Source organism: Caloenas nicobarica, chromosome 4 (genome assembly GCF_036013445.1).
Source record: "Caloenas nicobarica isolate bCalNic1 chromosome 4, bCalNic1.hap1, whole genome shotgun sequence".
Taxonomy (NCBI): Eukaryota; Metazoa; Chordata; class Aves; order Columbiformes; family Columbidae; genus Caloenas; species Caloenas nicobarica.
The window spans coordinates 24,458,662-24,486,276 of record NC_088248.1 but is presented as its reverse complement, the minus strand read 5'-3'; the positions used below and the strand labels follow the sequence as shown (position 1 = coordinate 24,486,276).

The 27,615-nt window shown below is 37.6% G+C and overlaps 3 protein-coding genes across 6 annotated transcripts; 1 reads left to right on the top strand and 2 right to left on the bottom strand.

The window, feature by feature from the left end:
- Window positions 1-1,348: 1,348 nt before the first annotated feature.
- HELQ (helicase, POLQ like) lies at window positions 1,349-18,348 on the bottom strand. Of its 3 annotated transcripts, none has more exons than XM_065633635.1 (18): window positions 18,061-18,348; window positions 16,942-17,680; window positions 16,455-16,633; window positions 15,705-15,905; window positions 14,610-14,682; window positions 14,030-14,127; window positions 13,373-13,471; window positions 12,497-12,642; window positions 11,381-11,620; window positions 10,357-10,498; window positions 9,967-10,071; window positions 8,719-8,938; window positions 8,076-8,233; window positions 6,539-6,637; window positions 6,092-6,265; window positions 5,420-5,533; window positions 3,185-3,319; window positions 1,349-1,494 (listed from the first exon to the last, which is right to left on the bottom strand). In XM_065633635.1, exons 1-18 carry the CDS (start codon window positions 18,199-18,201, stop codon window positions 1,408-1,410), a joined length of 3,150 nt encoding a protein of 1,049 aa, XP_065489707.1. In that variant the 5' UTR covers window positions 18,202-18,348; the 3' UTR covers window positions 1,349-1,407. The 3 variants fall into 3 exon arrangements, with proteins under 3 accessions (XP_065489707.1, XP_065489708.1, XP_065489709.1); XM_065633636.1 differs by having other exon boundaries at window positions 16,942-17,675; window positions 18,061-18,126; XM_065633637.1 differs by lacking the exon at window positions 16,942-17,680 and having other exon boundaries at window positions 18,061-18,070.
- A 171-nt stretch (window positions 18,349-18,519) lies between these two features.
- Window positions 18,520-20,733, top strand: MRPS18C (mitochondrial ribosomal protein S18C). Its single transcript, XM_065633857.1, has 6 exons — window positions 18,520-18,604; window positions 18,711-18,772; window positions 19,568-19,651; window positions 20,089-20,146; window positions 20,473-20,532; window positions 20,614-20,733. The coding sequence occupies exons 1-6, from the start codon at window positions 18,553-18,555 to the stop codon at window positions 20,688-20,690; spliced, it is 393 nt and encodes a 130-aa protein (XP_065489929.1). The 5' UTR covers window positions 18,520-18,552; the 3' UTR covers window positions 20,691-20,733.
- Window positions 20,411-27,615, bottom strand: ABRAXAS1 (abraxas 1, BRCA1 A complex subunit). 2 transcript variants are annotated; one of them, XM_065633855.1, is made up of 9 exons: window positions 27,523-27,615; window positions 26,897-26,987; window positions 25,490-25,526; window positions 24,567-24,633; window positions 23,726-23,919; window positions 22,977-23,096; window positions 22,569-22,653; window positions 21,965-22,073; window positions 20,411-21,821 (listed from the first exon to the last, which is right to left on the bottom strand). In XM_065633855.1, the coding sequence occupies exons 1-9, from the start codon at window positions 27,607-27,609 to the stop codon at window positions 21,400-21,402; spliced, it is 1,212 nt and encodes a 403-aa protein (XP_065489927.1). In that variant the 5' UTR covers window positions 27,610-27,615; the 3' UTR covers window positions 20,411-21,399. The 2 variants fall into 2 exon arrangements, with proteins under 2 accessions (XP_065489927.1, XP_065489928.1); XM_065633856.1 differs by lacking the exon at window positions 26,897-26,987 and having other exon boundaries at window positions 27,523-27,603.

The window sequence follows — 27,615 nt, the reverse complement described above, 5'->3', positions numbered from 1 at the left end:
GTAACCTCAGGTCATGGCAAATACTGCTTCTGCACTTGAAGGCAAATTATAACCTTATTGTTAGAGCCAACTTAATATGTTCTCGTGTTTCCAAATCCATTTGTGCCTCAGGCACTGAAGTACCAGTAAGAGGATTCCCCTGTGGGTACCGAGTCTCCAAGTGGAAATGAGTCATGCTGCCTCTGCAAAGTCCTGTTTCAGAATTTTGACCTGGTTTAATACTAAATGCACTCAAATATTTCACTTATCCAAACTTCGTAAACCACTACAAGTATCCTAATTATGGTCTTAAAAGTGTGTTTCTGCCAAATGAAGGCTTATAAATAATTCAATTGCTACCTACAGATTTCTCCAGTGCAACAAAGTGAGCAATAAAATACTATTATTTTCATCAGTTCTTCACTACAACCCCTTTTCAGTAAAATGTTAGACCTCTAAGGGCCCCACTGGATTTAAAAAGATATCTGTTTATCTCTAGAATCCCAGCACAATTAAGCTTAAGTTGAATAAAAATAGACTTTACTAAGGTTTCTCTTACTTGACTGAGAAGGGACACCTGATTTTACGTGGAAATGACATATTTAGGTGTGTAAATATACTGGCTACCATGATTCCATGCAGCAGCCTGTTGCAGCTTTCAATTCTTTCTTAATGTGCAGTGCTCTAACTTATGTTCTGCATATCAGCTTTGAAAAGCAGTTTACTGTATCACAACTGAAGTTTCAGGCATCTTCAGAATTACTTTAGAAGCCTGCCTTTTTGCTGGAGCAAACCTGGTTTAGATACCTTTAAAAATCTTAACCACAATAACTGACATGCCCATGGATATGGCTGATATGGCTTCCCAAAAATCAGTTCATCAAGGCTTCATCTGTATTAGTCTTCACATATCCTTAAATTTAAAAAAAAAACATTTAAAAAATTAAACTTTCTATTTGGAAGACTGCTACAGAAATATCCTCTCTCCAGGAATTGCCAGAGACTGAATACCAATTTGATAGCCACGTGTTCTAACAAAGCTTAAACTAGGCATTATTTACAATTTCTTACAGAACTCTGGGACAACAACTTTGTTATTAACCACAACTCTATTTCTCTCCTTCCATTAGCTACCCCTAGAGTACAGGGATTCCTGCAAGTAGAAATTTTGGAATAGCTCACTCAAGCACATGTGTCCTAAAGGGAATATCCAATGTAAAGGCATGATGTAAGTCAGCTATGAAGCTAAGCTCTACACAGATATGAAGCCAGCTTTCCAAGAAACATCCTGAACTCAGAACTCACACAAAATTGAGTGATACAAAATACATTAAATATTTATTATAATTACAACCTATTTACACAGGCAAGTTAAAAATTTAAAAATATTCAGATTTTTAGATCCATGATTTTTTTCACAACAGTTGGTCAGTAGGTCCCTGGGATATCTGTAGGCACCTTTAAGAGTTCTTCAACTTCTTCTTGTAAAGATTCAGCTTTTTCACTCAGCAGCATCTATCATGGCAAAAAAACCAAAATCCATTAGGAAACAAATACAAGTACTACATATAACTGTTACGTTAAAACACCAATATTTCTTTCCAAACTTGCATCTGGTCTATAGAAAACAGATGCTGCTGCTCAAAGGACTGCAGTACATTTGGCTCAAGGGACTAACATTTCCACAAGTACCATCAACATTTTTTACTGTTTAGCATATAACCATATGAAAAAGCACTGACACATAAAAGCTACAAAAATTCATACAGTACATAGCTGGTTTCTCAGTTCTGCCATTACATGATACATAAAATTTAAAGGAACATAAACAGTTTTGTTTAGAACTATCAATAAAAACATTTTTAGCCTTAAATATTTATTTTCCAGGATGGAATAAACATTTGTAAGTTGTGCCTGCCAAGTTGCCAATTTTCTTACTTTATACAACATTTCTTATTACAGCATTTTACACTGAGACCTCCAATATCAGCAAATGTTCAATCTACTGCCCTAAACTGCTTTTTGCTGGTACTTTGTGTGTAACAGTCCCCCAGCACACTTCTCACTTCCCAGTCAGAGAACTAACTCCATCAGTTTAACACCTGAGCAGATACTAAGCTAGATTGCTGGATTTGGCACTGACACGAGATGAGGAGTCCGTGTATATCCCCCTTCCTTTTGACTCACACAGCAGCAAAAAAAAAAAAAAAAAAAAAAAAGCAGCAGCAAGGACCCTGCAACTTTCAACATCCATGACCTTTTTATAAGCACATAAACCCCAAAGTCGGTACTTTTACTCCATGCGAATATACAAACCAAGACTCCGGTATTGATTGCACCGTTTTCACACCACCAACCACCCATGCATTTATTCTAGGTATTCCTTTTACCAAAAGCTTTCCATTTTAGCATAATCAAACATGAAGCTGATGCCATTGCAACAGCAGATGATTAGTGGAGATTAAGGAGAAAAAATACTACCCACTTGATAAGTAGTATCCTGTATTTTTTGTTTAGGCACAACTCAATGTTTGTTACAGATCCTTTCCCTTGGATTATTTATATGTGCCTTAGAGACAGATAGTAAATGAAGGCCTTTCCCATGATGCATATTCAAAATGGAAAACAATTAGAAAGAATAACAGGGCACAACAAAAGCAACCAAAATAGGTGAGGTTAACCCTCCCTACCCCTTTGTTGGTTTCCATTTCTACAGTCCTAAAATCCCATTCTTTTATCACAACTACCACCAGAATTCCTATAAGGTTAGTCCTGAGGTATTAGCAGGGTTGAGCATTTTCAGTTATGATGACTCAGCATGGAGATCAAGGTAGTAATTTAATTCCTACATTTCCTCAGACAAGCTGTCAAACATTTTTGCCCTCTGCTTCCCCTCTGAAAAAGAGCACAACTTTCCACTATTCTGTATTTAACAAATGGTTTTAAATTAAATAAGTTTCCCTATCATTCCGGGCCATGAAGGTCAGCAATTGCTGAATTCATTACTCTTAACCATCTCAGACAAATGATACTGCCAAGAAAATATTTCAATATATTTTTAATACAGATCAGTAGTCGGATCACAAATATCCACTCATGCTTTTACCACTAAACTGAATCATTCACTTTTAATGTCATTCAAACATCCACTTCTGACATAATTGAAGTTCTGAGGTAGGTTTTTATAACTTTATTTCTAACTTACCTTTGCAGACGAAACGATTTGTTTGGCCTGTCGTCGTGACAAGCGCTCAATCACCTTGACCAGAATTTCTGGATTCGCATTAGCCAAGTGTGCTAAAGTTTTGTACCCTGCATTATAAAGCTGTTTTGCTCGTGCCTGCAAGTCCAAAATTGTGTTAGATCATTAAAACAGGCAATAAGAATTACCATTGCCAATCTCTGCACCAACCTCAAACATTTCATCCTTGCATATCAATCCAATTCTCTTTGATTTATCTTTCTAAGAACACCAATACTGTAAGTGGCTCTAACATTCAGCTACGAATCTTTACTCCCCCAAAATACAGTTTTATCCCTAAGATTTAACTTCCCCATACAATCTTACTCAGCTCTTGTCAACTCATTTGTCATTATTTTTTTAGCCTAGATCACACTGACTGCCATCTTCTCTTCTTGTCCTGTTTTCTGCATTCAGTCACTGACAGGAATGACTGTCTCACATTGTTTGGAGGTGTCCAAGGGAAAAGAAGGCTGATTTTATCTGAAAAATTTCATAGAATTTTCACAAGACAGAGCTTTCACAAAATTCCAGAGAAATTTCCTGTTTCAAGCTTATTAATACTTTTTTCCTTTAGTATCACAGGATCTTTTCTATTTCTCTAGTTTTGTCAAAGTCATGGCTGTGAGTTCACATATACAAGAGAGGTTCTCTGGAGTTTGATTACCACCAGCATAAGGGGGAGTGCATTACCTCTTAACTTGGCTTAATCCTGTTGCTATGTAAAGTAACCAAGCAGTATTTGCTTACCAGAGGATCTCTGGGCAAACATTTCTTTTGCAAAACAAATACTGCAACAACTTTACAACACTTAAATATAAATGCATTTCTACACTAGTGGTGGAGGGTAAATGAGTATATCCAAGGCTTCAGTACCCCAAGTTATGAAATAATACCCATTTGATGAAGTATTACACCTCCAAACATTGGGTCAATTACCTTTTATTTTCCCCTCCTCTTTTAAAGACAAGGGAGAATAGAAAGCCATTTACTTGATGGCATAGGTGTGGTAATGGCTTACAATACATTATCTTCCTCCATCATAACTGAGGACTATGCATGTTCATTGATGTGAAGTAGGTGTTATTACTTTCACCCAAAATAACCACTAATTGCCAGCAAATATTTGCTCTATTTTGCTGTTATACGCACAGTATGACTGATGACAATCTCTCCCCAACAATGACTTAAATCTCATGGAAAGGTTTTAGATTGCTCTTTAAAAACTGTTCAAGTAGGTGTGCAGAAAACAATTTCCTCTTTCACTATGGTAACCTTAAGATTGGTTTTATCATTTCTTCCATAAAAATCCAAGCAAACCACATCTGTTCAAGATGACAATCTTATCTGCTACAAATATCAGCTGTCAGTATAGCTTTAACTCAAGTGCAGAAGTACATTGGTAACAGCAATAATTTTTAAGAGCCTTCTTTAAAATATAGCTTCAGTGGAATCACGCTGTCCAGGCTGGTTTTGCCCTTACACACAAATGTTCCCATTCACCTTTTGCATCCAATGCCAAAAATTTGATATATACAAAAAAGCATTAAGTTTTAAGTCTTAATCATTGTTTATTTTCCCAGAAGAAAAGCTTACTGCCACTAAATTTAATGGTTTGCTGACAAACTGATTCCACAATGGGCTGGATAGGCAAGCTATATCATTTTGTGAAGAGGTCCAGTGGTTACTTATAGCATTGCACTGAGGTCCAAAAAAATTTTATACTTTAAAAGGAGTTTTCAATTCAGAGACTGGTTAAGTTTCTTATTTAATACATGCAGCACTGCAAGTGATTGTAAAAGCCTATGTTCCTAATAGAACTTCACATATTTCTGTGAGGATATTCTAACTAAATATGTAAATTCTTATTCCTCTCCTTACTCCCAATGAACTGAAGAATCCTTATCACAAAAGAAACTCAGACTCTGTTTTCCAGCTGAGTATACAGCTCAATTAGCGTGCACATACAGCATTTTCACCATTGCTGTGGTAGCAGCCAGAAGAAAAACATTATTTGCTCCAGCTCATTCCCTGAACAGACCACTTTTTCCCCAACCTCCAGGATTACTGTATGATATTTTCACTATGCCAAATTCTCAATAAAAAACTAGCTTGGTCTTCCAGATACACTTGAAAAGCACAGTAACATTTAGCATACAAGTTTACATTGGAAAATTTCACAAAGCCAGGTTTACTAACCTCTAGAACCCCTGCTACCTCCATCAGAGGGATGAGTTCTGTTTTAACACAGTATGTCAACTGCTTGGTAAGTTCTGTCAGCAAGGCTTTATAAACCCAGAATTCTTCCAGTTCCTGCAGAGACAAAGATCACTAAAAATCAGCTCCTAAGTTCTGTATTTGGGGGGGTATGACTGACAGAGCTCTGCTACAGCAAACATGTTTTAGCTTTTAGACAGGCAAAATACTATTTCTAGTTATCAGTGCTCCACAGCTGAGCATCCCAAACATGTGGCATTTTTGAAGGATAAGCAATGCATTATTTCAACAGAGGAAAGAGACTACAAGAACAGAGTCAACTGTCTTCCCGAGATGACATTCCACAACAGGATGTCCTTATTTCCAAGAGAAAGGTAAAATTGTAAATTATTTCACCAACGGTTCTGACACTCATCAATGCCCTGTACAGTTTGTATGTGTTCACATTCTCAGTGCATAAAGCTTACTCTTAATATAAGAAATAGGTATCACTGTGTGAACATGTGAAAAATAATTTTGCACCAGAAAGGTGATAAAGTTTTGCACAGGAAAGGTGAAAGACTATCTATGTTTAGTTCAAACATAGGAGAACAAAACTCCAGATTTTGCAAAAACAATCCCAAAGAATTTATCAGAATAGATTTAACACACTACCTCACAAAAATGGAGAACACAAGAGGCGAATGAGGCAGCAGAACTGAGGAGATTTTGCACATATCCTCGGGACATGTTAAATTTCTCTGAAACGCTCCATACATTGGTCTCTTTCAGTAGGGCATAAAGGACAAACGTCAGGTAGAGCCTGTTTACCACAGCACTTTCTGCGTTCTAGGAAGAAAGCAAGTTAGCCAGTATCGCATTCAAAATATTCTGTTAGTGCCACAAGGAAATTCTTTCCATCTATACACCTTCACATCTCTAAAACGTGTCTGTATTACACCCAAAGACATCAAATAATAAAGAAAACCAAGCAATGAGGTTAAAAGAACCTTAATAAGTAGAAGAGAAACAAAGAATATTAGCAGAAAAATAATCTATCATTTGTAAATAATAAAATGAAATTGCTAGACTCATCTTAGGTATGAGAAACCTCCAGCCTACCTTTCTGATGGCTTGACCAGAAGCCTTTTTTATAATAAAGCTTTCAGGTACTCCCACAATATCTGCTACTTTTTGCTCTGCTGCACTTAGCTGGTTGAACTAAAATAAGATTGATTACAGTCAAGATTATTTATTAACAACTCATTAAAAGTTACAAGTGTTACAAATCAGAAGAACTGCAGACATGCTCTATTTAGCTGTAAAAAATAATTCATATGAAATTTGTATAATACCAATACCACTTGCAGACCAATAACTTGCTTTTCCTTTTACACTGTGAATGACAAACCCACATTCTTTACAGTCTGTAACTCCAGTGGTTTGGAAATAAACTCACATATGTGTCCTGCTGATAGACTTACCATGTGCATACATATGATGATTTTATTTTTATAACTGTATAGCCTACTCTAGCATTAAGAAGCACACTGCATCACTTTTCTTCTACCACTTAGTAAAAATGTCTACTTTTGTGTTTAAGATTAAAGATGAACGGGTTAAAAACCATGGAGAATTAAGTCACATTTAAGTGCTCAAATATTTTTTCTAAGAAATGTCATCAATATTAAAGTATATCCCAGATTCAACGTCATCCCCAAATGGTGATCAGAGGCTGTTCTCCAAGCTTAACAATTGCTCTGCAGACTCCAGGATATTTTTATGAAGAATTTTCAGGTATTTACTTAATATCATAGAAAAGACAAGACTATACTCAAAGTGAAACGTTTTTCAACTTCTCTATATAGTACTTATATAGCTGCAGCTTCTTTGCTTACTTGTTTCCAATATCTCTAACTGTCCATCTCTGAATGCCACATTTTAGCGAAATTAAATAGATTTTAGTGCTACCCTAGTATAAAACACTTTACAGAAAAGGTTAGTTAAATTATCAGTGGATTTTACAGAGTTTGTGAGACTAGACTAGTGGCTGTGCTTTTCGGGCTGACGTAAGCATAGTGGTCTGTAGGAAGGTATTGGTCACGGTGCGATAGTTCAGCTGGAGTTAAGCATTAGCCTCAGATACAAAACAAGGGTTAAGACTTAATGCTGTCTAGTGGGTTTTGCTCCCAAATTTACAGATGAAATGAGTGAGCATCAGAAGGTAAAGATGGGGTTTGATTAATTTAAAAGTCAGACGGTAACGATGGGTTTTGAGTAATTTAATAGTCATTTTCTTGCAAAACTATTATGATGTGGTTAAATTTAGCTATTTTATAGTGAATTTTTGTTCAAGATTAACCAGAACCTGGTGATAGCAAGGCTAGCACCAAGGTTAGAGAGAGGATTTCAGTATTGGAAACTCTTGAGATGTGTTTCATGCAACTGTTTCCTCCAAATAAGGCCAAATACAACACAACTTAGGTTTTTATGCAATACAGGAAAGCACTCTACCCTATGACTGAAAATAAACTAGTATATCTTATTTTTTCATCAAATCCTTACCCCACTATCTACATTTTCTACATGTAAGCATTTAGTTAAAATTTATTAAGCAGGATTACCATATACCCTAATATGTTTGCTAGTAAATTCTCACCTGTTTCAAGTATATCATCCAGTCTGGGCTACAGTTAGAAGTCATATCATATGGAGTTGCTAGATACAGCAAATGAAGACTGCTTTCAAGAATCAGACCTTCCAAACCTTTCTTCAATTCTCTGTAAAGAAGATTGCAGTACGCCAAGTCTATAGATCCTATAATAAAAACACAATGTACTGCTATTTTATGACAGGAAAACAGAACTTCGATATAATCTTTCTTCTTTATTACAACTGATCTGCATGTCATATGCTTCCTTTCCCTCTTAGTTTCCCAAGAGGTTAAGAAATCCCCCTGTTCACAATATCTACACAAAAACGAATTATAAAGCGAGGTCATGAGCCATTTTGGTTACAATCACCAAATCGTATCTTTAAATTTATTTCTGGGTACAGTTCTGGTTTTACTCCCATTGTGACCAATGTTATTACACTTAATTCCCATCATGTTCAGTTATCCACTACTGGATTCATTCCCATTTTCAATCCAGCACATTGTTTAATAATCACAACTGCGCCTCTAGAACTTTTCACTGCGTTTCAGACTGAAGATGGGAAAACATATCAAATTGAGATAAGGTTGAGATGAAAGAGTTTGTTGAAGGAAATATTATAATAAGAATTAAAAAAAAAAATCTTACCTTTATATGTAGCTTTACCCAATGGTGTGACTGTTAGTATGCATTTGGAATTGTTGTCCTTCTCAGATATTCTTCCTTGCAGGAGTCCTTTTTCTATTAGATTTTCTAGCCCATCTTTAATTATCTCTGAGAGGCTCTTCTCTTTAGACAGGAGCTGCTGCTGAACACCCAGCAACGTACTGCACATAAAATTGTTGACTTCCTCATGGGTAACTGCTATCTGCATCAGTTTTGCAAGTGATTAGCACATTTAAAGGTATCATTCCACATAACATAAAACAAACTATACAAAACAGTTTACTGAATACTAAAGCCGTTTGATATCCTGTTAATGTGTTTCTATAGAAATACATGACAACAAATAGAACAATAGACAGTCTAAGATGGATCTGACAGGATGCTCTCTGTTCTATTACTCTAGCTACTGCATCATATTAATTTGTTTCCATTGTTTTATTTGTATTATTTGAATCAAGTATCAGATATTGAAATATTACTGATACTGTAATGTATCATAAGGTAGATACAATTTTGACTTTTACACATTAGGAAACTGTCATGTTACATGATTGCTTCCTGTTATGGAATACGTTTGATTAACTGTATTCTTATCTCTGAATAGTTTCATTTAGCATTAGTAGCTAAAGTAGGTGAAGCCCTAGGCCGCAACAGCTGACTGAGAGCAAACTTTTTGATAAAATTAATGCTGCTAACACAGAACTCGCAGAATCTGGCAGATATGAATGGAATGAAGATGATAAGGCCCTGGGAAACAATTCCGAGAGAATGAGGTAACTTCAGAAGAAGGTCTGCCCAGCGACAAAGAAAACAAATTACAAACACATCAAGAGACCACTGACCAGAATTAAGTGACTAGACTTGAGGATTGGTTTCTGGGTGGTACAGGTAAAACTGGGGGGCACAATCTGGGGTAGGGGTCCCCCTCCAGGGGCACCCAGCTCAAGCTTTAACCCGAGAAATAAAGAGGAATTGGAAACCTTCTCTTGGACCTCACATTAACCACCAGGATCCTAAGACGGACCCTGTTACAGCAGCCTGTATGTGTAAATCCATAACACTGGCTCAGTTAAATAAAAACACTAATCAAATCTTTGTCTTTCTCATCTGATTAGAGGCCTTGCTGAACTTTAAGGCAATCTGGTTTTTTTCTATAGAATCGGCAGATAAGATTTTCTTTGCATTGCCAAGGAGCACATAGCTTACTCACAGAGAAGAGTTAACTGATACCTTCAGTCCAACCAAAGATAACAACAGGCTCTGCATTCCCTTGGTCAGCTCCAGCAGAAGATTGCTGTAACAGTTCTCCAAAGGACTGCTAACTAAATCCTGAACCTAAAAAGAGCAAGAAACATTAGTTCAGGGAAAATATTTATGCATTAGTTTAACACTTTTAACAATATTGATACTCATGATTTGGCTTATAAATAACAGTAGATATCTAGAGTTTATGTTCATGTCTGAAAACAAACTACATGAAGGTAGATTGTAGTTATTGTTACATAAATCAAATACTTGCATTGTGAAGAAGTCAACAAAAATTAAGCTAGGCAACTCAGTTCCTGATGTTTATCCCACCAGCTTAATCCAACAAATTATCAACAGCTTTGTAAAAATTACCAAGTGCCTGTCTTTCTCTTGCACTATGAGAATACTTTCTCCAGCATCGTCAATACCAGCTCGACCAGCTCTGCCAATCATTTGTTTATACTGGTTCTTCTTCAGGAAGTCACTAGCAACATAAGGAGCTCTTAGAATAACCCTGTGAAGAAGTCTTTAGTAAGTTATGCTTTATATTAAAATTACTAAAGCAGCAATAACATTTTACAAATACACTCTTTTAATACTCCTCTTGCTTATTAAAAACCAAATACAACCGCTTGAACAGATGAGTAAATCAACCACAAAATAATTTAACAATTTAAGGTTTATTGAGCAAGCCCTGTTAGTTATGTTTTGCAGAGCCTTTGGAACTAGTCTTTACATCTACTCAAAGGCCTGAGTTTAAGACTGAAAAATCACTAAAATACAAAATAAACCTGACTGAAAAAACATAAGCAACAGTGCCCATACATCAGTGATGCTAGAAAACAACACTTGTCTCTAGGAAGTATTTTTCTCCCTTCAGATGCATTATTCAAACACGCACATGAAACCGGATTCTTCGCAAACAGTCTTTGGTCATACAGACTAGAGCAGCCATTTCATCAGCAGTTGCATAAGAAAAACTAATACATTTTTGTGTTAAAACATATTCAAACTACGTCTCCTTAAATTGGACTTATTTTACAATTTAAGCACTGCTCTTAAGACAAGATCTAAAGAAACCACCATGAACTCCTTACTCTTTTGGATAAAATTACTAAAGTACTGAAGCATTTCCTCCATTTACTAAAATTTCCTTAATCCGTTCAGGTAAGTGTTTCCCTGCTATGCATCCTGAAGGACTTGCTACCAGTTCACATCTCCTGCACAAAAACTTTGCAGTCTTAATTGTGCCCTGAATTGAACACAAAGTCCTTTACACTTTCAATTTGACAGTAAAAGCAGAAACATGCTTTAAATAGCACTGATGTTTCCAACTTGCTAGTTTTTTTACAAAGCACAAACTAACAAAACAATGAAATCTGTTTCCATTACTAACCTTCTAGCTGGCAGGTTGACTCCAGCAGCTAAAGTAGCTGTGCAAGCAAGCAGACACAGGACACCTGCAGAATATGCTTCCTCTATACTTTTTCTTTCATCATTTGTAAGGCCACTATGGTGATAGGCAACACCAAAAGGGATTGTTTGCTTTAGAACAGGACAGACACTTCCATTTCCAATGTTTTTTAGGTCCTTGATAAGATCTTGTTTCTCTTTCTCCCTGTGAGCTCTAAATTCTCTTGGAGGAGGAAAAGCATTATTTTAGACTTTGATGAACCATTAACTAAAAAAAAAAAAAAAATCAAGACAGACATGCTTACTATTTTGGTTTGTTATCCATTCCTTTAACTAGACCTCTAGGTTGGAGAAATAGTCCCAGTAACATTAAAATAGCAATACACAAGAGACTGTTAAAGTTGCAACAGAACTTTTGTATTTGTAAGCACAGGTACAGAATGGATCAAATACTGACAGGTGTAGGTATCAAGTGCATTGAAGAATAGAAAGAGAGCTCATATCAGCTCATAGTGAAGACTATAGATGTACCAAAAATGGTTTCAACTTTGATAGCAAGAGAGAGTTTTTATATTTATTTTAAAATAGTTTCTTCTTGCATACAATTTAACTTCGCTAGACCATTACGAGTGTATCAAACCACACTTAAATGAAACAAAACATAAGTCTTACTCTTTATTAATTAAGCCTAGTTTAGAGTTTACAACTTATGTTTGCAACAAGGTATGAAACACAGATACTCAACCAAGTAGTAACATGTAACCAAACACCAGACTATACAGAAAATATTTATTTACTAACCTTGCGGAAACCAGTGCCAAAGAGACACAAGGTTTGACTTTTCTCTTTATTATTTTTCCTCTATTTACCACTTTGTCAACTAATTTGTTTTAAAAATAAAAACTGTTTTGGTAAAACATTTGTTTAAGAAGTCTTGAGCAGTTTCCTATAACAAGCTTTTAATAACTTTATACAATTCCATATTGAAAGTATTTACTACTGAGCTTCAGGGAGAGTCACTTGCAAACTAGCAGAGATAAATCCTAAATTCTGACCAATTATTCCATATATAATTAAAAAAATCATGGTAGTAACTTACTTCTGGAGGTATTTGCACACCATTGAAGCCACATTTTCACAGTTCTTTTTAGTGGGACAAAAGATGAGGCAGGAATATTTAGGAATAACCTCAGTAACCAATGCAATGATGTGGTCAGGATCTGCTTTCTCCAGATTACTAGAATACTATCATAAACATACATTGACAAAATGTTTACATTTTAAACTTAGAAATTAAGTCTCAAACTAAGTATTCAATATTTGTTTTCAGCCTTCACTAGAGTACTCCCATTTGCTTTAACATGACAGAACTGCAAGTTGAAGGATAAGCTTTTCTCTCAATCCCTCACTTGCAAAAGTTCATGAACACACATGGCTTGAACTGGGGGATACATGGATGTAAGAAGTGAATGTGTTGCTTTTTCCCCTTTACGCTTCAATTTCTTTTAGTGACAACGTAGTGATATCACTTGTGCTAGTGGCAGCCTACCATAACTCGCATTTTTCTTTTTAAATGTTGAAATGCATCCCTCTCAGGCATTAATAAGCTGACAACAAACAAAAAGATGCCTTTCCTTAGTATCATCTAAGAGTGATCAACTGTTGAGAAAAATCTACCAAAACCACAAAGCATTAGGTATCTGGAATACTCAAATCCATTGCTCTTCACACACCAAAATACTGGAGAAACACCTACCTCTATCTTAAGAGCAGTAAAAAAAAAGTTAAAATCAAGTTAAGCATTTGGTATTTTCAAGGGCTTTTTCCTTCCTACCATTTTCTTTCTTACAGGTATGACAAACAAACTATCAAGTTTAAGCAATTTCTTTAGTAAAAGCACTGTAAACAAATCAGTGTAAAAAAACCACAACTTCTTAACTATAATTCAAAGTAACTATAAGCATTTCCTTTTTACCTTGAAATTGAGGAGACGTGAAAAAGTAAAGCCCTTTTCTGTTTTGCTGTCAACTGCGTAAATGGTGTCTCGTATCTTTACGTATTCCTTTAACTCTACCTAGAGATATAAGCCATAACCAGAAACTTCAGCTGAATTACCAAGTCTTCCTATTAGTGATTAACAGCTGATTTTTTTTATAAGCATCACACTATATTTACATACTTGCATGCACATAAGCGCACACCCCACCCCATCAAGAATTTTTTTTAAAAGTTAATTGTTTTAATCATCTGCCTTCAGAAAATGTCTAATTATAATAAAGAACACAACAAATGTTGTATTGCATGAACCACTGATAAAACATCATCATGACAGTATTCAAGCACCAACAGTCCAGATTCTACTTCTACCAAACAAACTGTAACAATTTATCACAGTAGCTGTAACTTAGAAATTGGTTTAGTTAAATTGACACAAACAGCTTAACACATTATAGAGACACTTGCATTTGTGCATAGTGCTATTATGGTATTGGTACAATGCCTAACGGTAGCAGGTGCTATATTACACTGCACCATGAAATTAAGCACAAAAGCTGTGATATGACCCTAAACAGATTTTCTATAACTTCGAAGCCAAATATCTTTACTAGTTTATGTCATCTTGTATACTAACCGGTCTAAAATTATTAGTATAGTACTCTGCTTGCAGGAACTTCTGAAGGTCTGCAACATTATTTAAAGTTGCACTCATTCCAATGATTTGTATGTTCTCTGTAAAACAGAAGTTGAAAAGAATTTATTGCCATGTTCACAATTTTTATTACTTCTGCTCCATATTTAATTCATAAGCCTGCTTCTCCATTGTCAGTCTTTTTACATAGCAAAGTGGCAGGTCTGAATAGAGATACAGCTAAGAAATATTACCCAAGACGTAAACATAAAAAAGGAATCCTTCTCTACAGAAGCTTTTAGTTGGAATGGCTAAGGGGCTCACGCGAAGAAATGGAAGACATTTAACAATACACAGAGTTTCTCAGAGAAGAATAAAAAATGCTTCAAAAACACCCAGCCCATTGTTACAGGGTAAACTGACTCTAACACTTAAATGAGCAAACACTGTTATTGCATGGAATCATGCCATGGTTTTCAAAAGCAGATGAAACACCACAAATCCAGAAAGCAAAAGCCTGACTTTTGTCTAGAGATGCCATCACTACAGTATTTTAGCAACATTAACTGCAGCTATGACTTACTACTGGTGTAAAGAATTTTTGCAAGAGTAATTTCCAGCGTTGCTCCACGACTTCCCTCACCAAGCATATGCAACTGTGCACAGAGGGGAAAAAGAAAATATGAGAACATTACTGAGTTAAAGAGTATCTCCACAAAAACAAACAAACAAAGCCAAACAAATTACATAGTCTTATGCAATTATTACAAGAATGTCTTTATTGGACTTCCTCATTATAACCTTCTGTTAAATTTTGACTGCTAAGCTCCTTTTGGAGTATAGCCTCACTGTAACAACACTTAAAAATGACAAAAAACCAGACCCAAACCCAAATGCAGATAAGATTTACCTTTTGGTCAACTAGACTATAACTTACACAGACTTAACTCCTCAGCGTAAACAATCAGTGTGAAGATCTTTGTGTTCACCAGCCTAAACCAATTTTAAACTGTATTTTAAGCAACACTTACAGTGAAAAGCAACGTGAAAAAATTTCTGGTAGCCAGCTACTATCAGAAAAAGAAGAAGTTAATTCTTAAGCCATCTTCTGTCATCCTGAAACATTCCATGAATTAAACATCCCTGCTTGATGTTACACGGGAGCTCCACAATCAATCCATAGTAACACTACTCAGCCACACCACCAAAAAGCAGAGTAAAGGGCAATTGTCAGTCCATTGTTACTTAATATTGTTTCTAAAAGTTTCATTTAGTCATTATTAATACCAGACACAAAGTCTCATGGTTCCACATTTAGCAGTTCAGTTCTGGGATTCATAAAATACCTTTCATATGATTAAAATTATTTATGTTTTTCCTAATCAGAGATATCTAATTAACAAGCAGTTAATAAGCAATTCACCATCAACCACTAACACAATACTTCTCTCAGTACAGAATCTATTGTTCTGATATAGCAACAAATGCTTCAGTTAAAGAAAAACAACATTTAATATTACAGAATTAGATACCAATGCAGTAATTAAGTAGTAATAATTTCATTATGAACTCTCAAAGCAAAACCAAATAATCAAAAAACTGTTATTTGCTAAAAATTGCATATTATGAATATTTAAAAAATCACGGATTATAAGTCTAAATAAATTTGGTACTATACCTCATCTACTACAACCAGACCAAGGTCATCAATTCTTTCTGTCTCAATCAAGGAATTCACTAGAGCATGTCCTTTTTCTATAGTAGCAATATAAAGAGACTTTTTTATTCTCCTCTTGATTGGTGGAAATCTTCCTTTACTTCCTGCATATTCTTCAACCAGGAAACCCAGTTCTATCCCAAAACTTGATAAACCCCTAACCTGAAAAAAGCAAAGATAAATTAGAGAACAAACTCAAGCTCATTTTGGATTTCAGAGCTGTCTCAAGAACTCAGCATGCACATAAACAACCCACCCCACAATCAACTGTATGAATTAGTGAAAACATACAGCTATAACTACCTTTTCCAACTGCAAAGCTGAAGTGTGTAAAGAAATTATCAAGCTAAGGTTACATCTGTTCTTTAAAACTCACTTTTCCTTTATATTAAAAAAATAGTTTTTATTTCCAGACTATTTCTTTGGCAAGTTGGACAGTGCAGATCTAAGACTGTAGAACTAAATACAACATTGCAAAAAGCTACTATTTTGAAATTTAGCACATTTTACTTTATGACTCAGTATTTTTACCTTGTAATTTCAGTCTGCTTTATTAGTAATTACTGACCCTCAGAGCAGCGTTGAGAAGTCACTCACTTCCCACCATCTATTTATGAAAACCATGGAGTTTCCTAACACTAGCGTTAAAACCAGCCAAGTAACAAGGCATATCAGAAAAGACAGGCAGTATCAGAAACACTGTATTCAGACCTTTTCTTGGACAATGGCAACATATGGCAGGATCATCAGAACATTCTTCTGCCTGCAGAGTAATTCTTGGAGAATTATTATTTCAGCTACAAGTGTTTTTCCACCACTGGTTGGCAATGAGTATATTAAATTCTTTCTTTGCTGTAGAGATTCTAACATTAAGCAATTGTGCTGCCACTCTGCAAAATTAATAAAAAAAAGAATTATTAGCAAGCCCTAAGGGTATGTTACTCAATATCGAAGTGCCTCTGTTGCATATAAAATACTTTAGGCCTAGTGTTTGATCAGCGATCAAGCCTTCCGAAGTATTTTATAATCCATATCAACCACCCCCAATCAAAAAAAGCAAAATAACCACTTAATAAGATAAACCAACTACTTTCCAATATGGTTTACATTAAATATTACCTTAAACAGTTTTTCAGTGTAATGAGTAAAATGGGAAATGCTTTACTTTTTTCTTTCAACAAACAATCAGTTATATTACCATAAAGTGTTTCAATCCCTCGAAACTGTTTGAGTAGATCTTTAACTTTACTAGGTAATCCATAAAAAGGGCCTATATCAACAGAAGAAGATCCAATAGTTTTCCTAGCAACACAGATCTCTTCAGATAAAACAGCTTCTTTAAGCTGCTTGGTCTTAGAGACCTGCAGAGTCTGGGCTTTGGCATTCCCAGTCATAGCACTTTTCAGATGATCTTTAAGACTCTCAGTTTTCAGTAAATCACACTTTGAGTCTGAGGAAAAGTCAGTAGTTCTATTCTTGGGTTCAGCTTCAGGACAAAAAGATACCGGACTCCTGATTTTGTCCAAGGAAGAACCTATGCATTTATCCCTCTCTTCTGTGCCTGCAGATTTTCTAGAACCTGAAGAAAGCTCATTCATTTTCTCAAAATACAGAAGTTGTGATGATGGCAACTCATCTAAAACAGATCCACTTGGTTCTTGATTCCTGTCCACTAGGTCATTTTCATTCATTTGGAAATCATCCTCTTTGTCAGCTTTAAGAACAACCATATTTTCTGAAGTAGAAATATTATCTTCTTTGTCCTGGTGAACTCTGGCCTGAAGATTCCCAAGTACGATGTCTCCAGCTGCTTTAATATCCACATTCTTATCCTGCAAGTATTCGTGCTCTATATCATCAACTTGAGTTAGCAAAAAATCGTTTCCACAAAAGCTGTCATAGTCGCCAAACATATCTTCTTCGCTATCATTACTGCACTGTCATAAGATAATAAACGAGGATTAAAATTCCAAAGTAGCACCAAAGGAGGCAGCATAACTTGAAACAGCACACGTGAAAGATATAAGTTACTTAAGTTGTCTTCAACTTAACAAGAAAGTTTAAGATTTTTCTGATGTTGTTTGTGAGGAACACTTGACTTCTAAAGGAATATGTACTTTAACTTACTGAAACTTAGCCTACAAATAGATATTATGCCTGCATAATTACTAGCAATGATTTTTTTTTTTTTTCTTCATGTTAGTGTAAGGCAAACCGCATCCCTTCCCGGACTATGGGCACCCCTGCTCGGTGCGGGCCAAGCCCCCGCAGTCCCGCCGCCTCCAGGCCCAGCCCTAGGAGCCCACCCGCCCCGTACCGTCGTTCCCTCGCCACCGGAGCTTGGTCTTTTACGAGCCACCGGCGAGCAGACAGCGCTGGGCTGCGCCGGGGCCCGGCTCCGCTTGCAGACAGAGCCCCGGCGGCTCCTCCTCCGCACGGCCAGGCCGGGCTCGGCCATCACCCCCGCAGCCGGGCGGAGACGCCAGCCCCCGCCCTGAGGCCGGGGCTCGGAGGGGTTGGCCCGGGAACCGTCAGGGCCGCGGTGGGGCCCAGTGAGGGGCCGAACCACCGGAGAGCGCCATAAAGAAGCAAGAGATCTACAGCAGCTTCTACCACACACGACTTCCGTCACTGACGTACTAAAATAAGGGTAACGTGACTGCGCAGAGGCCAATCGCCTGCCTCAAATAGGGGAGGGCGCAGCCCCATTGGCCAGCGAGTCGAATTTGTAAGGGCGGGAAGGATAGGGAGCTTCCTGTAATCGGGAGGAAGTGAGGTCAGGGCGGAAGTAGCGGCGCTGGGGGGCAGTATGGCGGCGCGGGCGCTGGTGGAGGGGCGGCAATGGCGGAGCCTGGTGCCCGGTGCGTTCCTTCTGCTTTCCTTTCTTTACTCGCTATTCTGAACAAGGTAGCTTCTGCGGGGCGGGTGTCCTGGTGGCCGCTAACCGTGTCGCTCTTGCGGTTGCAGCGGTGCTGTGGGAGAGGCCGCGCCGGCTGCAGCACCAGCGGGAGCCCGGCCGGTCCGACCAGGTGAGGCCCCCCGAGTCCTGAAAACCCCGGAGTTTAGTTATGTGCTGTGTGGCAAAACCGCAGCCCGGTGCCGAGGGAATTTACCAGGTGCTGGAGTTCAGGCTTCACTAATCTACAGGGCAATACCTTAACTTGAAATTGCTGCTTTAGTTCCTCAAACGTGGAGCAAAGCCTTTGACGGTGCTGATTTTCTGTATAGATCTGAGACAAAGACTTAACAGAGCACAGGTGGTGTAGTTACTATGTGTGAAGAAGTGTGGTGTTATGAGAAAAAACTTTTTGATTTACTTTTTCTTTCTATAGCTTCTATGCCAAAATAAAGCTGCTTCTTTTTTGTTCATATATTGCAAGGATTTGGTGCTGGGTGTGTTCTGAAGCTTTCAGGGCTCAGGAGATATTTGAGGAGCTCTTGTTAAAAAGTGTGTGAGCAGACAGAGGATCCCTCAGGACTTTAAGTTTTTGCCAAAGAAGTCTCTTGTAACTTGTCAGAACTGCCTTACTACCAGCTTCTCTAGGTGTTGCCTTCTAAGTTAAGTGTCAGCACTATCTTACAGGTTACTTGAATTATTATGTTGTCGCTATTATTAAAAGGCTCTGCAGCTGTGAGAAGTCCTCTTTTAGATGACTAGGTACCAGAATGCTAGAGAAGTAGAGCTAAGAAAGTTATTGAAAAACTTCAAAGATAAATTAAATAGCTCTTTTGGTTTCAAGGCATGCTTTGTTAAAGCATTTAAAACTCCAAAATTACATGTTTTCCTGTGAAGCTTACAAATGTTAATAATTCTGTAATTTCAGCCCATACAAATGGAGAACCCCTATAAAGAACCTCCTAAAAGATGTGTCTTATGTGGAATAAATGTAGACTATAAGAATGTGCAGGTGAGTTTGTTGAAAATTACTGTCCTTAGGTGAAGATACCTGGTTTATTGTACTTAAATGTGTGTGGGAAGTCCAGGAGGACTTCAAAAGACTGAAAAAATTCATTTGTATGTGTAGGGGTCTAAATCTATGTGTAGATAATAGTCAAATAATGTAGTTGTGATAAGCTGTTCCATTTACTAGTCCTGTGTGCAGGTGTTACAACTTTGTTATTTAGTAAATCAAATCCTCAGTTCTTATTCTATTGTCATACAGCTTTAATGTTACGGCATGTAAAATACTGTCTAATGCCAGGCTGTACTTGTCTCATCTCCAAGGAGAACTAAGTTTTGTAAAAGCAGATCAAATAATCAAAAATAGAATGCAAGTAGTAAAATAAACTGAAGCTGTCTAAAAAGAGTTCTTCAACTGACTTTGGCTTTCTCTGTTTTATATAGCTTCTGTCCCAGTTTGTTTCTCCATATACTGGCTGCATTTATGGCAGGCATATAACAGGTATGTGAAGTATTCAATTAAATAATTTACCAGTTTTAATGTTCTTCTGAGTCCAAATAACTGTGTATCAGTTATCTTTCCAAAAGTAACTACTACCAAGTGTACATGTTTTCTAACAGTACTCCTCTGACCTGGTAACCTTCATCAAGGAATGAAAATAGCCCTTAATGATCTGCTTTTTTGTATTTAACAGTATAAGCACACCTATTTTTCTAGGGAGGCTTAAACAAAGCTAGAGGCAATTGTCAGTAATATCACCTTCACTCTTTTAATGAATGGTTTTGTTATTGTTGATTTTAAAGACTGAAAATGGCTTATTTCTTCAGGCTTGTGCAACAAGAAGCAGAAGGAAATTTCAAAAGCAATTAAAAGAGCTCATGTATTGGGTAAGTGTGATTATACTTTTTGAGTTTTGTGAGTCAAGCTTATTTTTTATTTAAAAAAACTTCTGTCTTATCTTTTTACAGGATTTATGCCAGTTATGTTTAAGAACCCAGCATTTCTCACAGACCCCAAGATATGTAATATCAAATATCCAGAGTAATGTACTGTAAAGAAGTAAACAATAAAACTACTTTTCACACTTATATACTTGTTGACTGGTAATGTGGTTGGCCAGTGTAATGCATTGCTGACTGAAGGGTGGGTGTCAGTTCCTTTTTTATGATGTGTCAAGCCTCTAAAACTGTCTGAAGGACACTTGAAAGAGAAGAGTAATAGTAGAATTTGGTAACTGTATGGAACACTTCAGCTCACAGGTCTTGCTGAAGTTCAGGTGGCTGTTGTTTCCCTTGCTGCATTGGAAGGGGGAAAATAAGTACTGGATAGTGAAGGATAAATAATTTAAGTTGTGGGGATTTCTGTAGACAGCTAGTTTTGTGAAGCATGTTGCCTGTGTTCTTTAGATGATCCCTGTCTCAGCTACTGCTGAGAGAAGGCAGGTACTGCTGCTTCGACAGCAGCTTGAGGTTGCATTATTTGGAGGCAGTATGTGATGTCATTATGACCACTAATGTAGTCTGTAAACCCTGAGACACATTTAGCTCTGGAAGGCAAAACAAGGGAATGTCATCTGGACTTGTCTCTATGTCAAACAGGATTCATGCATTGGAAAGAAACCAACCCCTTTTTTTTGTTTTTTACTAAAATGCATTATGTTGTTTTGATCCCTGCAGTGCTATAAATTGATATGTCACTTGAATATGTTGGCAGTAGCTTTGGGTGCAAAGTCATCTGGATGAATCATTAAGAGTTCAGAAAGTAGGGGAGTGTGGGTATTTGTTTGTGTCTCTCTTTTTTTCCAGCACATCCTCATCTGTTTCAGTGCCGCTCAGTATAAGCTTCCTTTCCTGATCGCTGTCCTCTTGATCTCGAAGTAATTTTTGATGAAGTGATCTGGATTTCTTGAATAACTTCGATCCTGTTGTGGTCCCTTTGACTTTACGCTTGGTTAGGTGTCTTGTTTCAGCTTCGGTGAAGTCTCTTTCCTCTACCATGAGAGTCAGTTTGTCCATGATGTTGATATTATGGTCAATGTTACAGCACTTCTTGGATATCTGTTGGCCTTTGAAGGAAACAATACATGTCTGAAGTCCGGAATTGGGGAAAAATGTTTGCAGTGCCTGACAGAGGAAGACATTCTCCTTTGGCTCTCCTGGGTGGTCTCTGTCCTCTCCTGGAGGAAAAAAGAGTTGCAGTTCCTCTTGTGCACTTACGCCACTACTGTTCCAGTTGCCTCAAGCTCTGTTTTGTGCTTTTCCCCGTCGAATCAACTTTTGAAGGCTTACCAAGACTGGTATTGCATTTTTTTTAACTTACCTGAACAACATAGTTGCTTTTTTCTCTTTATCTCTTCTTTTAATTGTCTCACCTCTGATAAGAGTTTCTCTACAGATCGTTCGCTGACTTCTACTGTAGAGCATATTTTCTGCAAGGAAAAGAGCATTTGATAGAATTAACAGTATTCACAGAAGCTGACTTTAACCTTGTTTCAAAATCCTTAAAGATATTCACTATTTTAAAAGCTGGACCCAAACTACTAAAAAGCGTAAGTAAAGAGTTGAGGTGGATTTTAGAGAACTTGAACCTCGTGTTGAATGAGGTGCAGATGTTTTATTTCCCATCTAAGCACAGGAGCTCTAACAAACTACAGATAGTACTCCTTCAAAATATTTCTCTTCTGAGAATTTTATCAGTGGACTTGTACTTATCAGTATACTTTTGATCAAGTGGAAATTTAAGACTTAAACTTTGAGAACTTGATGTACTGCTAATAACAGTAAATGGAACTCCCTGATCTTATAATATGCCCTTCCTAGACAAAGGTTTTTCCTCATTTAGTGCAAGACATACATACCCTTTGCTTGACTTGGTTTTGTGGTACTGCAGAAAGTAACTGTATTGACAGGTATGCTGGACTTACCTTCAATTCCTCTTGCAAGGTGGCATACATCTCATTTATCTTATGAACCTCTTGTAAGGATCCATCTTCATGAAAGAATTCTGACCTGTGGACAAAGAATCCTAACTGTAATTGCGAATTAATGATCTCAGTGCTTACTTAGTAGAAGCTATAATTAAGAAGCATTTTGAGCTTCAATGGTAGGTGCCTATGGTCAGAGAGTCAGCTGCTCTCATTGTAAAGTATGGGACTGAACTAAATTCAAAGTACCTTGGAAAGGTGAATATTTGCAAGAAACAGGTCAACAAGTGAGCAATGTATGGCTGTAGCACTTGTGAAAGCATTTTAAAAAGAGTATTTTATAGAAAGGTAATTATATGCATCTTAAATTAAAGCTACAGCTATTGGTAAATATGACATATATTGTACCTGTGTTGTCTTACTGCTCTCACAAAACCAGAAGATACACAGGAACCAGACACGGTTCTGTAACCTTGCTGTTCGGCCATACCCAGGTTGGTAACCACCAAAGGAACTTTCTGGAAAAGACTTAAAAAGCAGAAGTATGAACACATCCAAAGGCCTCTCTTTGATACTTAATGGTCAAGAACCTTTAACTATCCCAGATGGAGGTTGCCGGTATGTTAGTTCTTGCTAAATGTATTGCATCGCACAGCAATGACTACTTATGGCTGAAGGCAAACTGCAGGAGCAGCAAGACTGAGCAATGCCCGTAGTTTTCCTTTTCTAGGTACTAGTCACCATAAAGCAATACTTGCTTGTTAGGCCTAGCCTATGAGCAGCCTGTCTCTGAAGATAATAAATTTACCACCAGTTTAAATATTTCCATATGTGCAGATGAACACCATGCATAGTTGAAATCCTATATAAAAAACCCCAAACTAATTAAAAACAGTTTATCTGCATAAATGAACCAAATGTGTCTGCCTGTTGACGCTGGCACTACAGATGGTTATAAATGCAAATCTCTGAACAGAACTCCAGGGTAAAATCTCAATGGGGTTCTATGAATATATAGAACAATCTTAATGTGCAAGTTTTGAGGGCAAAATAAACAGTCTTAACAATAAATCAGTTGCAACAAAGAAAAAAATTGTTCCAAGTTACAGCACATTCTGTGCAGCTGCTTTATTAAAACTAGACAAGAAACGAATTACCCTTCTTGCGGCCGATGTAAGGCATGTTCCAGTCTGTACGTGGAACAACTTTCTGTCATCACGCTAGAGGTTAACAGAAGGAATACAAGGCCCTGATTTGATAGGTGTGACTGTAAATTCTTATGAAGAAGTCTCTCCCGGAAAGTCATGGTCTGGTCTGTGTTGCGTCTGATTTTGTACCATCCTATTACACTCTGCAGGCAGAAGAAAAGTTATTAGTGTTGAATTGTGCTGTCTGTGTCATATTGAAGCAAGTTGGAGGATTCAGTACAAAGTTATGGATCTGAATTGTTCAGGGATGTGTATGTGTTCAAGTAGTTAACTTGAAACCCTTCAAACATACAAGTCCAATTCCAGTATGACAACTTCCCTTTCCTTCCAAACCATCTGTTGAACTGGCCTGTTATCTGAGCTTGTGCTCAGATAACTCTGAAAACCAGACTCTGTTATTTTGCTGTTTCTCTCTTGCCAGCTTTTACTCTCCTCTTGTGAAACTTTCTTCTGTGGACAAGACTGTAAATCTTTCTGGTCAGGTGGTGCTTAAGCACTTGAGTGAGCTGAGCTCAACTAAACAGCAGAATTCCTTGTGGATATTTGAACTGTTCACTGGAGAAATAAATAAGAAAAAAATTGTGACAAAGCTGGGCAAACTCTAGTTGAAACCTAAATGGGTACTGTTCTTTCAGGGGGAAAATATGATACAGTTGCTTTGACCAGTAGTGTGAGGGACTAGATAAAAGATTAAGAAAAAAAGTAAAAAGCTTGATACAAGAGATATCCAGAACAGCCCCCAAAATCTGAGTGAGCCCCTTGGTATGGTTTAGGTTTGAAAATGAATTACCTTCTTACAGCCTGATAGTATTTTCTTCAAGGCAAGCTCATTCAGTTCTCCTGCAGAATTATAAAAGCTAGAAGAAATTTAGGACAATTAGAGGAGGAAAAAAAAGCTACTGTAGAAATAATTGTTTCCTAGTGGTTTGGCAATCAGGTCCCTTTATGCTTACCAGGGGGAGAAAAAAAACTATTGGAGAGATGCTGACACAGCTTCTGTGCTAGAACAGAGCAGTTAATTTCATTACTCAGAGCTATGTAGGTGTTCTTGTACAGCCCTGATGCTGTTCTGGCATCAGTGCTACTGGGACACAAGTTACAGGTAGCATCTATGTTATCTCAACTACAAAATAGTAAAATACCTTCAATTTAATATGAAATGCCCTTCTAACAACATCTGGATTTAATAATTTTTCAGAAAGATTTGAGAGGGAAGTTGTTGTGATTCTCCTCTTATAGGGGTGTAAACCTGCACAGCTGTGTTCTTGTCTGTGATGGAACTCTAAATACTAGTCCTTGAAACTACTTGGGCTGTGGGGCTAACAAGTATTTCTTTTTCTGACCCACTTAGAAGCCTATGGCTGCTGCTACCTGTTTATTTTTTGAGGTTGAGGAGCTGGGATATATGCTTTTAGGAAAGCAATGTTTTTTTTCAGTATGTTGACATTATTCTCTAGCTTATATGGTGTCATAGCTCACTAGAAGATGCAGCATGCCATATCTCTATTTTTATATGCATAGACAAACACCAAAAAGACAAGAAGAAACAAAATAGGAATAAGAAAAGGCACTTTGCATCTGTAGTTCCAAGGGGTTGATACTGCATCTGTAGTTACAGCTAGGTGATCTTCTCAGTAATGTAATGAGTTTAACTCTTGCAGAGTTCAAGTTAGAGTTAATTTTAACTTTTTCATATCTGCTTAAGATTCTTACCTGAACAACTGGTAGCATGGAATATGCTTCTGTATATCTGGAAAGAGAAGGTAATATTACTCTGGGTTCATCAGTTCAAGATGTATATTATCTTGTATGCTACAGTCAGAAACTGGTTGAAAAAATCAAGAAAGAATTCCATATAATTTATTAAAACAAATGTGTTAACATCTAAGTAAGGTTAAGAAATATATTTTTTAAATATTCTAATTCATTTTTCAAATATGAAGAGAACCACTTCTATAAATGGTGTTTTTATAATTGTGTTGTCAAGTGAAAAACATCAGATCAGGCTGATCTCCTTTCTGTTGAGTACAAGAGTAGTATGTAATATGAAAGATTTCACTTGAGTTACTTTGCAGCAAGGCATGGATGCTGTTAACAAGAAAGATGAGGCTGGAGAACAGAAACCTATAGAGCACATGATGAGAACTGGAAGACTGACTACCAGGAAAAAAAAAGGTCAGTGATCTGGCATTCTAAATCCTTTTCTTTACCTAAATTCTCCCCTACTTTCATTTTCACAAGTTAACTAAAACCCTCAAATTTTGGAGCAATTAACTCTGCCTATGAGAATGTGATGACCAGATTCTGGGTAACTTGATACATACCACTGCAAAAAATTTCCCCACATTTTTGGTTCATCTGTGAGATTCAGTGGAAGAAAGTGTTACACCTTAATTGTATGCTAAACTAGAAAATGGCATATAAATTCTCTCTACCATAGTTTCAGGAAGATTGGAGAGAAGTCACATACTGTTTTATTCTCTTTAACTGCATTTTGAAAGAATGGACTTAACTGTGTGTACATAAGCGTATAATACATATGTTTTAGTATAAGGGATAGTATAAAATGCACATCCACTCCAATCCCATGAAGACTGTAAAGAAACATGCATCTGCTCAATGAAATACCTAAATAGTTTGCAGCCTTCACATGCAGTATTCTAAAAGCTCCAAATTAGGTAATTAATGTGCTAACACATTAAAGTTCACATCACTGAAAGATGCCAAGTTTAGGCAAGGCAACTAGTCCAGGAGAGTTTGTGACATGGCCAAGACAAAGAAGTCTAAGCCCTAACTTACCCTTAATGTGACAAGGTATTTGGCAAAGAGGAGCTATTCGAGGAACTAAGAACTAGTATTTGTTAAATTATTGTATCTTCTACAGGTGTGGGGGTTTTTTGTGTGATGTTTTGTTGTTGGTTTTTTTTGTGTGGGGGGGTGTTTTGGGGTTTTTTTAGGAATTTTAATTGCTAAAACTTTCCAGGTATTTTTTTATGTCAATGTGGACCCTGAATCTAGCAGCTTTCGTCTTGATCTACACTGGCTGCTCTCATTCAAAGCTGTAAACAGTTGTGTATCATCTGAAACCAAGCGTGGTGTTAAAAATGTGGACGGACTAACCGATTGTATAAACAACTTCAACGTCATCCATTTGTGAGTCTGTAATGCTGTTCTTGGCTTCACCTTTCACATCTCCAAGGAGAAAACCTTCCTTTATGGGGGAGAGAGAGGGGAGGGAAAAAAAGTCGATAATGTAGCACTGAACAGTATTTTCTGGCTAATATTAACAAGGTAAACACTGTTCAGGAGAGAAAAAGATGTCAAAATGAATTTTAAAAAAAAAGTAGGTTGCAATTCATTTTTCAGTTTCTGTTCCTCATGTTTTTATCCAGAAGTGAGCAGCCTGTGGCTGCACAGGTCCTGTCCGCATCCCAGGCCTGACCAGCATTTCCACCTGTCTGTGGCAGCTGCCGGACTGTGCGTTCTGTCCCCCACACCTCGTCATTTTTAAGGAAAAGCTCCAGCACGGGCAGCCCCCCTCCCCGCTGCAGCGGGGTGCGGTGAGGGACCACACCGCCAACCCCAGCCCGTGGGGCCCTCCCCGGGAGCGGGGCCTGCGGCGGGCGGCAGCGCTCCCGCCTCAGCGCGCCGGGGAGGCCCCGGCGGCGGCTCCGCTATGGCGGCCGGCGTTCCCTCCCGCCCCCTCCCCTCCCGCCACTCTCGGCGGCGGGGCCCGGGGCACCCACCGTGTCCGAGTCGGTGCTGAGGTGCTGGAAGGCGAGGGCGCCGAAGACGAAGCCCGAGAGCAGGGCCGAGGTGCTCTCGCCCTCCATGCCCTC